The 12,714-nt window shown below is 40.6% G+C and overlaps 1 protein-coding gene across 1 annotated transcript in view; it reads left to right on the top strand.

Annotated features, from left to right (window-relative positions):
• Window positions 1–363: 363 nt before the first annotated feature.
• Window positions 364–12,714, top strand: part of ttll7 (tubulin tyrosine ligase-like family, member 7) — a 42,586-nt gene continuing 30,235 nt past the window's right edge. The window contains exons 1-5 of the mRNA XM_037698262.1: window positions 364–502; window positions 814–945; window positions 2,843–2,964; window positions 10,774–10,841; window positions 11,144–11,302. Of these exons, the coding sequence (XP_037554190.1) occupies window positions 478–502; window positions 814–945; window positions 2,843–2,964; window positions 10,774–10,841; window positions 11,144–11,302 (506 nt within the window). The 5' untranslated portion in view covers window positions 364–477. The remainder of the gene's footprint in view (window positions 503–813; window positions 946–2,842; window positions 2,965–10,773; window positions 10,842–11,143; window positions 11,303–12,714) is intronic.

Raw genomic sequence — 12,714 nt, 5'->3', positions numbered from 1 at the left:
CAGATGCAATATTAGATTATTTAATCGGCAGTGTCAGCAGATATGTTTCTTTCTGTGTCACATTTATGTGCTAACTCTACCATTGCAGTGCACCTATAATGCATGTTTTTTTTCCTCTCATTTACAGGACTTTCTACCGCACCCCCCACCCCCTGTCCACCCCTTCCCCCTTTCTCCTCTTGAGGCTGTAAAGAAGCTTGGGTTTTGCAGACGGTTGTGGAATCCTCCCCTTCCCTCTTTTTCCCACCGCTACTATCCATTCTGACCCCCCCTGCTTTGCTGCTGAAGGGGGCCTAGGAGATGCTCAGATGATCCATTGGGCGATTCTGAACCACATTGTTCACACAGCCCAGAACTGGGAAGAGTAACTAGCGAGCTTGAGAGAACCCGTGGAGGGTGCTGCGAGCTCCCTGTGAGGCCCGCCCACGAAGCCTGGCAGAAAGCTTGGCTCGCCCCTTTACTCCTGCTGCCTCTGAGATGCCCTCCCCCCCAAATGATGGAGGTGAGTAAGACAGCCTCATTCCTCCCAGCACTGACAGGTTTTGTCTGTCTTTGCGCATCCAGTGTGACGTTTTTAAATACAGCGGCGCACACACAATCGTACACACGCACCGACATAATAATTTAAGGACTATGATGTATGGAACTCCACCAGGCAAGATGAATAATCCACTTACATTCTTCCACCATAAACAAACTTCTCTAAATCCCCTGAAGTAATAAGAAAAATACATTAGGCTTCTGTTCCTCCCCTGTTCTGGGGCACAAACTGTGACTGTATCCAGCCTTGTTTGTATGCTTTCTCGCCTCCAGAGGATCAAGGAGCGTCCCCCGTGAACGGCCCATCTGTGGGCTCCTACCAGAGCAGCGGGAAGAGGAAGGTGCATTCCAAGAAGAAGAAAGGCACCATCACTGCCAATGTTGCTGGCACAAAATATGAAATAGGTATTGTGCTTTACCTCCAAAAAAGATTGCATAACTATTTAAATCGCAACGATAAAATTTTAAATTACAGGCAAAAAAAGTTGGCGAGGAATTAAAATAAATATTCTTATCCTTAACTGGTCTAATTATAACAAAAAATTTTAAAATTTGCTGTAGTTTTTAATTTATTTTCATTTTTTTTTGCAACATTAGTTGCATACAATAGAGCTTTTCATAGATTATGAGCAAGACCTTTCATTGACCTTCCACCCGAGTGCTGAACTGATTCACCAGCATTAATTGCAGCCGTGGTATTATTGTGACGTTTGAACATAAACAGGTAGGCGATACTTTTAACAGAAAAACTTAGCTGAAATGACAGCTTTTGTTTTTGTGGGTAGGCAAATTTTCTGATTACTTCAGCTGCATTGTGCTAAATTCTAAGAATTTAAGACTTGTGAAATTATGTTTTGATTTTCCTCATAAAAATGTCATGAGTGAGCAGTTCTAGAAAAAGCTCTCAGTATGGCTTCCCGAGTCCTTCAAAACACCACAAATCCAATTCCAGTGTTGCCTCAAAAATAAAATCTAATTAACTGTGAGAGATTGCTTGAAAGTTTTTTTTTTTGTCTTAAATTAAACCTTAAAAGAAGCAGTCCAGCAGAACAGTTCACACAGCTGAGCCTTATATACATACATAAATCTTTGGTGAGGTAATTTAACTTGGCAGTGTTTTTTATTTTATTTTTAGATTGGCTAAAAGAGCATTGTAAGCACTCCACACAAGTTCAATATATTGTGTGGCAGCAGAGTTCTCAGGGGTGAACTACAACCTATGAAACTAAGGAGTCAGCAGCCGTGAGTAGAAGTTGGAGGCAGTCGGGATCCTGTTGGTAGATGGAAGTCCAGCTGTGAGTCAGTAAGCTCGCTGTGACGAGACCCTCACAGTGGCCATTTTGAGAGCAGTTCAGGTCTATTTTGAGGGAAAGTTAACGCCACAGGCCAGCTGGATGGCTTGTTTTTACTGTTTTTTGCACCTGTCTTTTCTTTTCTTTTGTAGAACCAGTTGTTTTACAAATAAAGTTTTATGGTGTAGGAAAATTATATTGAAATTCTGCTTTTACCCCACCGTGGAGGGAACGTAAATTCTTGCACTTAAGTTGCCTGTTTTGTAAGACGAGCAAGAAAAGGATCAATTATAGCTTTGCTGTACTAAAGGACCTTACTGTTACCGATATGTCTGCTTTGATGTAAAAATCCTCCCTGTTCCATTTAGCAAAACACCGTTAGTCTCTACTGACATTAACAGATGGATGGAGTCACATTGGAAACATCTTTTTCCCATTCAAAGTGCCATCATGCAACATTAGGCAGGCCTTCTCCAGGTTTGTGGAAGCTTTCAAGAAATTAATTAATACTTTGTTTTGTTAGGGCATATGAATTTTTCATTAACCCCTGAATAATGAATACTTGTAGGATTAATGTCCAAATGGGCTGCCACCTATCTCTCATACGATGGGCTTTCCGGTGGGATTTGAATGCATTACAGTCAATTAATTTATCTTTTTCAAGAGAGGCATTATGATTAGCTGCTCTGCAACCATTCCATAAATATTAAACATTGCTGTGAGCTTTTTGATCTATAGGCTTCCAAATTTATATTTCCTAATAGATGAAAACAATGTTTAAGCCTAACAAAATGTTTGAGTGAAATACTGACCTGCAGTTGCGTTAGCAAAAGATTTTTGTGGCATATTTGAATTTAGCATCTGTAACGTAAAGGTTTTTTTGTAAATATGGATGGCCAATTTTCATGTAGTATTTAAAAAAATAATGTCATTTTTATTTAAAGGACTGTAAGGCTCATTCTATTGTTTCATTATTTTGTCAGAAACTAATGTGTTGTGTTTCACCTCAGTTCGTACAGTTATCAGCGAGATGGGCTTCATCAAATCACGTGATGATGATGAGACTGCCAACCTCATCTGGAATGACTCTGCCGTGCAGCATGAGAAAATTGCTGAACTCAGGAACTATCAGGTATACAGAACCCTGAAAAGTTAACATACCTCAGCTGGTCTCACAGCGGCCTCAAGGTTAGACAGGAGATCTACAATGAGAAGGTTGACAAACAATTTCTGCGTGTTCCATCAAAGCAGATATGTTTCTAATATTCTATATAACTATAAACGTTTTGGACTCACAGATATTACAAGATAGGTAGATTGACAGACAGACAGACAGACAGACAGACAGACAGACAGACAGACAGACAGCTAAAAGGCCTAAAGGCAGAGATTTTCCTAATGAATGTTTCTGAAGAAAAATAAAACATTATTTTCTAGTAACAATATTATATATTTTAGAAGACTTTAATTCAACAAACCCTTTAAACCACCATGATTCAAGGTCTATTTAAAGCCTATAAAGATTTTGAAATACTTTTTGACCAAATCTTAACTGTGAAGGATTTCTAAATGATTTTAGAAGAAATCACACCTATTTTCCTTTAAGTTTTAAAGGTTCTACTGAATGGAATATGAAAGGAAAATATTACCTCAAGTAACACTCAAATTCTGGTATATGTAACTAGTGCAACTATTCAGATATGACAGAAGCTTTTGATGCTCTACTGTACTACTGTATATACAAATTTATGTTGGAAAACAACTTGTGGATATTCTGTTTCCCTGACACTAAGCACAGTTCTTGCAGCACCTGAGTGGCAGGGTGGAGCTTGCCTCTCACACTTGTTCCTGATTTAGCCAGATGCAGTCTGCTGTATTTAAGGACCTGTGGCTCAGTAGATCTCCGCTGGAATGACTTACCTTTGCACCTTGTCATCTAACTGGGCCAGTACTTGAGTTTCCGTCGTGCCACTCTCCTACGAACGAATACTCGCCTCATATTTTCCTGCACCATTGCCTGGTTGGAGTCCTCCCTCTTCTCACTTACAACAAAAACAAAGTAAGGATACACTTTGGATACTAAGGATCGTAAAACATCTGTTTTCAAGATACTTTCCTTCCAATCCGCTTCTCCACAGAGTCATCCTGAGTTCCGGTTTCTATTAATACTCTCTGTAAATAAAAGATCACTTGCCTTTTTACATGGTCATCTATCTTGCTGTCAGTTTGTCCACACTGGGTGAAAATAGTGTAAATTATGATGGAATGTTCCAGCCAAGACATGAATTCCCAGAGTAAAACTGAAAGTGAACTCATTCACGATTCCCTAACACTTCAAAATAAACACATTGATAAATATGAGGCTACTCTCCAGCAGATCCTCACCCAGCAATGAACCTCCAAGGCTAATTTGAAGGAGCTGGGGAGTGATGTTTTCCCTTGAAAAAACAAACGAGCAAACTGGCAGTTCTCTTACCTACCATTCAGACTTCCTCATCGCCTCTTCCACCCAAGCTGACTCCTGCGAGCAGCAGTACATCTACCACCTCTCGTGAACCAGATATCAGACGTTCAGAACATTTCAAAGGTAATCCTGACCAGTTTGGTGGATTGTAATTTGGCTTTCAATCAAGCTTCAATAGCCTACGCCTTTGATGTTTCTTGTATTACTACCTATATTATAAATGCACTAAATGGGGACACCCTAAAATGGCTATATGCTTACCTTTGTTCTCCCCCAATTAAAAATGTATATTTTCAAGCTTTTTTGAAGGATTTCCAGTGGGTTTTCAACAACCCACATCACCAGGAAATTACAGAGAAGAAACTGTTAGCTATGTGCCAAGGGAGGCTCTGTCAAAATTTTCTATTCACTTCCAGATCACCATACAAGAAACCAGATGGAAAGAAAAAGCTTTGCAATGTATGTTTGTTAATTATCTTAATGAATAAATTAAAGATCGGTTAGCCACCAGAGATGAGTCAAGAGTCTTAAGCGATCTGATTAATGTCACCATTCGGATCTATAATCGCGTCCGAGAATGACAAAGGGAGTGAAACTCCCAAGTCCTGAGAGTTCCCCGCTTCTGGGCCCTGAGTACTTCTGGACTTCACAAGTGACCACCCACCTAAAGAGGTAACAAACTTTTCTGAGGCAGAGCCTATGCAGATAGGGCATACCAAACTCACTTCAGAGGAGAGGCAGAGAGGAATCAACACCAAGGAGTGCATATATTGTGTTAGGGGGACACTTAATTACAACTTGCCCAGACTGGTTAAAAGGATATTCCCACCAATAAACTGGGAAGTACTAGTGGGTAGTTACCTTGCTTCTCCTTGCTCACATTTTGTCCTTCCTACTACCATTTGTGATAAGATGATTAATCTCCCTGTGTTGGCTCTTGTGAGTTCTGGTGCAGAACTAAATCTCATTAGTAAGGACCTTGTGAAGCAACTACTAATACCGGTACAGGAATTAACTCAACTTCTCACTGTTGGCATCCTCACAGGTCAAACCATCACCTCCATTTCTCATAAGATGTCAAGTCTCCATCTTGTCATTTCATCTTGTCATCTTGTCATTTCCTAGAACAAGATGGAATGAGAAGGGTGGGTTCTATATCTTTGACTCTCTTACTCCCCCAAGTCATTTAGGATTTTCCTTGGCTAAGAAAATATAATCCTGCCATTAATTGGACTGACAAGAGGATTGAGAGCTGGAGTAATAACTCTTCTGAGAAGTGTTTATGAACAGCCATTTCTTCATTTCATAAAGCTTCTAAGAGCACGGAGGATTGATCTCACCAATACCCCCAATTTTTACCATGACTTGGTCCGAGTATATAGCAAACAAAAGGCACTGTTTGTACCACAACATTGATCATTTCCTTCTGGTTGTCCCTCTGCCCACTAACAGACTTTACAACCTGTCTGTTCCCGAGAGGGAGATAATGAGGAACTACATTAAAGAATCTCTATCATCTGGAATTATTCGATCCTATACATCCCCCGTTGGAGCTGGATTCTTTTTTGTTTCCAAAAAAGGCAAGACCCCAAGACCATGTATTGACTTGAGGGTTAAATCGGATCACCGTAAAAATAAATATCCATTACTGCTCATTGAGCCTGTTTATGAACAACTTTTTGACCCTACCATTTTTGCAAAATTCGATCTCCACAATGCGTACCATCTCAACAGGATCCAAAAAGGTGACACATGGAAAACGGCCTTCAGAACACCTCTAACATTTTGTTTTTCATCATGCCTTTTGTACTGACCAGTGCCTCAGATGTTTTTAGGCTTTAGTTAACAATGTCCTGTGCAACTTCCTGAACATCTTTGTGTTTGTATATCTAGATTATATACTTATCTATTCCAAGGGTACATAGCAGCACACTCAACATGAACAAACAGTTCTTCAGCGCCTCCTTGAAAACCAGCTTTTTGTCAAAACAGAGAAGTGTGATTTTATTGCATCTTCTGTAACCTTTCTGGGTTTGATTTTATTAAAAATGGGCAGGTTCAAATGGACCTGAGAAGGTAAAACCCTTTGCTGAATGCCCAATTTCAGAGAACAGGAAGCAGCTGCAATGTTTCTTGGGGTTTGCAAACTTCTATTGTCGCTTCATAAAGGACTATAATTGTGTTTCTGCTCCTTTAACCACACTCACCTACACCTTATGCATGTTTGCATGGACCCCAAAAGCCAATTCAGTGTTTGGTGAGTTTGAAGATTATTCAAACTGCACCTGTTCTAATGCATCTGGAAAGGAAGCACCAGTTTGTCCTAGAGATGGATGCATCAGACTCTGGAGTCAGAGCTGTACTCACCCATAGGCCTAAGAAGGACAATAAGCTCCACCCCTGCAGTTTCTTCTCTCGATGCTTGTCACTGGCAGAGCAGAACTATGACATAGGCAACCAAGAGCTACTAGCCATGAAGTTGGCTCTAAAGGAATGGAGGCATTGGCTAGAAAGCTCAGAGATGCCATTTTTAATTGGACAGTTCACAAAAACCTAGCTTATCTCCAGAATGCAAAAAGACTGAACTTCCTTCAAGTTCACTGGTCCCTTTTCTTTGCCAGATTTAATTCCACCATCACTTACCGACTCGGTTCAAGAAATGTTAATGTTGATGCACTATCCCGTAAATTTCCCTCCAATGTCCAGTCCAAGACAAAGGAGAACATCCTTCCCCCAACCTGCACCATTGGGGTCATGACATGGGCCATACAGAAGGACATTACAGAGGCTCAGCTAAGAGTGCCTGATCTTGGTTCTGGTCCCCCTCAAAAGATGTTTGTCTCAGAAGTTGTCAAAAGTAAAGTTCTAAATTGGATCCACACATCTAAGTTTTTTTTGGCACCCTGGTGTTAACTGAATGTTAACATAAGAAATTGCTGGTGGCCTACCATAACCCCTGACATAAAGGAGTTTGTTGTAGCATGTTCAACTTGTTCCCAGAACAAGAACAACCTCCATCCCCTGTCTGGTTTGCTGCAACCACTACTCACTCCTGGATGTCCTTGGTCACACATCGCCCTGGATTTTGTCATGGGTTTGCCATTCTCTGAAGGTAACTCAGTTATTCTAAATATAATTGTCAGGTTCTCTAAGGCAGCCCATTTTATTCCTCTTCCCAAGCTCCCCTCTGCATTGGAGACCGCTCAACTCTTGACCCAACATGTGTTTTGGTTAAATGGAATCCCTTGTGATATTGTGTCTGATCGAAGTCCCCAACTTGTCTCTCAGGTTTGGAGATTTTTTTGTCAATCCTTAGGAGCCACATCCTGTCTCACATCTGGTCATTGTTTGCAGTTAAATGGCCAATCTGAAAGGTGCAACCAGGAGCTGGAAGCAGCACTCAGATATGTGATCAATAACAACCCATCCATATGGTGTCAGCATTTACCCTGGGTTGAGTATGCACACATCACCCACACTTCATCTGCCACTAGTCTCTCTCCATTTGAAGCCTCTATGGGCTACTCACCTCCATTGTTCTCCAGCCAGAAGTGTGACGTTCCAGTTTCTGCTGTCTTGCACCATCTCTTAAGGTGTCACGAGATCTAGCGACAGACCAGAGAGGCCCTTCTATGCACATGGAAAAAAATAACAGGTTGGCAGAAAGACACATAACACCTGCTCCAAATTACAAGGTGGGACTAAGGGTATGGCTCTACACCAGAGACATTACACTTAAGGACACACCCAGGAAACTTGCCCCTAGTTTAATCAGTCCTTTTTCCATCATCAAAATAATCAATCCCATAGCAGTCAGATTTCATTTACCCTCTATGAGAATACATCCCACCTTCTATGTGTCTCACATCAAGCCTATTCTAGAAAGTCCTCTGAACCCTCCATCCAACTTCCCTCCACCTTCCACTCATTGACAACCATTCAGCTTCCACTGTTGTGATACTGCGTATCTTGGATGTATGTTGTAGGGGTCAGAATTTTAATTTCTGGTGGATTGGGAGGGCTATGGTCCTGAAGTGAGGTCCTAGACCCCCAGATGCTTCATTTTTGACCCCAGTTTCATCACTACCTTTTATAGACCACATCCCTAGAAGTGTTTTTGATTGCCTATATGTGATTCTTTAGAGGGGGATACTGTGGAGATTTTGTGTTTTCCTGCCACTAACCACAGTTCTTACAGTTCCTGAGTGGCAGGGTGGATCTTACCTCACACAGCTATTCCTGATCTAGCCTGCAGAGGTCTGCTGTATTTAAAGACCTGTGGCTCAGTAGATTTCCGCTGGAACATTTGAGGCCTTTGGGTAACAAGTCTACAGCCCTTTGTGATCCTTATTTGTGATAAGAAGCTACTAAACTGGATTCCTTGTATTTTCTCCAGTCCTGAGTTACTTACCTGTGGAAGTCCTCTTTCCTCAAGCACCTCCTGAGCTACCTTCCTGGGAGATCTACAGCCTGGAACCACTTAGCTTCTGTGCCTCGTCATCTAACTGGGTCAATCCTTGAGTTTCTGTCCTGCCACTCTCCTACGAACCAATACTCACCTAATCACCTCCTACACAGCTGCCTGTTTAGAATCCTCTCTTTTCTCCTCACCTGCATCAAAGACAAACAAAGATACACTTTGCTATGGATCATAAAACATCTGTTTTCAAGATACTTACCAATTTGCTTCTCCACACAGGCATCCTGAGTTCTGGTTTCTATTAATACTCACAATAAATAAAAGATCACTTACCTTTTTACATGGTTGTCTCTTTTGCTGTCAGTTTGTCTAGTCTGCGTGAAAATGGTGTAAACTATGATAAAACTGGACTGGTAAGACAAATGAGAATTTGCAATTATGTTATACAAAGCTTTCTATTTTTTAAAAATCTTTTATTAAAAATAAACAGTTTTTGCAAGTCATGAAAAAATGAATGGCAAAAAACAAAGACAAAATCCCATCTTTTTGGTGAGGTTATGAGACAAAAATTTGTGGAAGAGTAATTAGCATATTGATTCATTAACATATTAAATACAGCTTTTGGTCAAATTAATCATAACAGTGCACAAATAATATGAACAGGATCATCAACAAATGGCAGGAAAACAAGGTTGAAGCTGATCAAAAAGCAGACGAATTTAGTTAGATGTAGCTCTGAAAAACAACTTATCTTAAAGATTCAGTTAGAATAGAAATTAAACCTAAGAATTAATTTAGATTTACATCTAAGTGATAGAAAGATTTGCCAGTCTGTTTTTCTAAAACCTGGGATGGTAACACAGCAGACATGAAAATGGGTGGACTTAGTGAGAGGCAACAACAGAGGTAACGGGTTGGAAGGGTTGACAGGTAGACTGACAGGCTGTGAACAACAGGGGATGGTGGGGCAGGTTTCAGATGTCACTAGTGATGTTGATAAGATGGACCTTAACAACAAGGGTTACTCTGAGTTTTTCTGTGTTCGTCTGAGAGTGATTTTACCTTTATTTGACCCCTCCCTTGTCCTGCTGACTGAACTTAGCTGCCCTCCCTCAGCTCTGAGCATTAGCTATCCATCTTACAGAGTGCTTATTTGATTAGACTGGTCACAAATGATCAATTAAATCACAGTCTAGTCAGGAAGAGGATGCCTTGTTAGGACAGGGGCAGCCAGAGTTCAGCTAAGAAGACTGAATACTGCAAATACTGAAACTGCTTAATGCGTAATGTTGCTAATCTTTTGCACAGAGCTGATGCTTCGATATTAGCTTTCATTTGCGTCTTCATGATGCCATGAAATACATTCTCAAAAGAAAAATAGAAGTCCCTCAGCAATTGGTTTTGATTTGCACACACACACACGCCATGTAGTCTAGCTGCAATAGCATAATTGTGCAATCTCTTCTGATTTCTTAATTATGTCTATCTGGTTGGATAACAATTACACATTCATTATACAATTTTTATTTCTAATTTTCATCTCATCGTTTCCGCTCCTTTTTTATTTGTCCCTTTTGTTTTTTTGCGGTGCACATTGAGAGTTTGCTTTCAATTTTCAGTTCATACGTGCCTAATTAACACCCCTGTTCAGGCTCATTTGGTCAAAGAATGCAAAAAACCTCCAACTTTTTCCTTTACATCCACCCATTTTACGGCACATTCAAAGCAATTCATTCAACTGTCACCGCAGGAGCTTGCAATGCAGAACCAATTACCTTGGCCCCTCTGAGTTGAGATTGATTGTCTTTTTTTCTCGCTTCTTTCCCTCCCCAACCTTTAAAGTATATAAAAAAAACACGGTAAACTAAATAAGGGTTGAGAAAGGTCTCAGCGTCACCTTTTTGTTTTGAGTCTGTAATTGGGCATAAATGTCAGAACATTGTAAGCTCACTTCAGGTTGCTGCCTTTAATGCGCTCATTTTTATGAAGGGGTGGGGGTGGAATTGAGTGGCTTAATGGTCCTAACAACATTATTATGTCTGCTTGTCCCTCTGCAGAGAATTAACCATTTCCCTGGCATGGGCGAAATCTGCCGCAAAGACTGCCTAGCGAGAAACATGTCCAAGTAAGTTTTGTTTGGTCCCTTTTAACATGTAAATGTAACTACTTTGAATCAATGGTGGAAGTACTCAAGCAACATAAGCATTGCAAAGGTCACTGGTACGCTAAGAAGGTACAGCTGGTTTCTTGCAGCACTCTACAATTCAAACTTAATAAGCAGGTCCTGCCCTGAAAGCACAATATTCATCTTAAATTTAATAAAAACAAGTGTCAGGCTCCAGATTATCCTAAATTTATAAAATATTTATTCTTTGAGAGAAAAAAAAAACACTTACACAATTGCTCTTCTCTTCCTTTTTATTGCAGAATGATCAAGTGCCAGCCTCAGGAGTACAGCTTTATACCTAAAACTTGGATCTTCCCGGCTGAGTATACTCAGTTCCAGAACTATGTCAAAGAGCTTCGCAGGAAACGCAAGCAGAAAACCTTTATTGTCAAACCTGCCAACGGTGCTATGGGTCATGGGTATGTCAGAAGCCAACAAGTCTCCCAGAGTGATCTGTATACATTGACTGACAGATGGGCCAAGGGTAAGATAGAAAAGATAGTAAGGAAGGAGGTAAATTAGCAGCAGAACAAATAGAGGACAAACACAACAAAAACAAAGTAATACGAGGTTTATGACCCTGGTATGAGTGTGTGCGAAAATGGCATGATGGCTGGTATCAGACTGAGAATTAGAGCAGAGAGGGGGTGTTGAATCTCATTGTGGACTTCATTGTCCTCAATGGTCAAACCATCTATAAATCAGAGGTGATCGCTTGCAGCAGGACACACACACACCCACACACATATGGTCCCTGGCAGTTACTGTAGTTCCCTTCCCTCAAGGTCTCTGCATGTGATTATTGGATTCCTTTATGAGGCCCCATCAGCAGAGACCAGTCAGACTAGAAAATGGACAAAGACGGCTGCTGCAGGGAACTCTGTCTCTCAATGACATCTTTTTATCAAACCATGATCTGGTCATTGTACCCAAATGCATATTTCATACTTGCACACTCATGGGATAATAGCAACCTCAAGTTTGGATGTCACATTTACATTGTGTGTTTTGACTTTTTGAAATCTAGAATCATTATGAATTTATCAATTTCTTACCTCTAAAGTCAACTCCAATTCAATTCAGTTTATGTATATAGTGTCAAGTCACAACAGAAGTCGCCTCAGGGCACAGTATAGAAACATTCACATACATAAATAAGTATTTAAAAAACTATTAGTAAAATTTGTCTATCTAAGGAAGTCAGCAGATTGCGTTGAATCTTCACTTCGTCGTAGTCTCCCATCCTGAGCAAGCACAAAGGTAACAGTGGAAAGGAAACACTCCCTTTTAACAGGAAGAAACCTCCAGCAGCGCCAGGCCAAGGACGAGCGGCCATCTGCTTCGACCGGCTGGGGTTTGAGAGAACAGGAAGGAGGAACAAACACAGAATGGCAGGTCCAGATGCACTTTCTATTGGAGGAAAGATGAAACAACAACAAAAAAACATGTTAAGGATAGAAATAATTACAAATACAAAAAGGTAAAGAAGAGGAAATAAAGAGAGCAGCAGAGTGAGGAAATTTGGTCAGTTTGTCCTCCAGCAGTCTAAGCTTATAGCAGCATAACTAAGGGACAGATCAGGAAACCTGAGCCGACTTTTAACTGTAGGATTTATCAAAAAGGAAAGACTAAAATCCTAATCTTAAATGTAGACAATGTGTCAGCCTCATAGACAGAAACTGGAAGCAACTAATGACTGGTATGCATAAGGTCCCAACAGGGCCAGAGAGGTGTGTGATTTACTGACTTATAATCAAGGCAGATGCTAACATTGTTTATACATCCCAACATTTTTCAGTCAGGTCATCTGGACAGTTTCTTTTTTTGTGCT

This window comes from Nematolebias whitei, chromosome 3 (assembly GCF_014905685.2).
Source record: "Nematolebias whitei isolate Nwh7 chromosome 3, NemWhi1, whole genome shotgun sequence".
NCBI classification, from domain to species: Eukaryota; Metazoa; Chordata; class Actinopteri; order Cyprinodontiformes; family Rivulidae; genus Nematolebias; species Nematolebias whitei.
The sequence above is the reverse complement of the archived record's forward strand: the minus strand, read 5'-3'. Positions and strand labels throughout refer to the sequence as shown.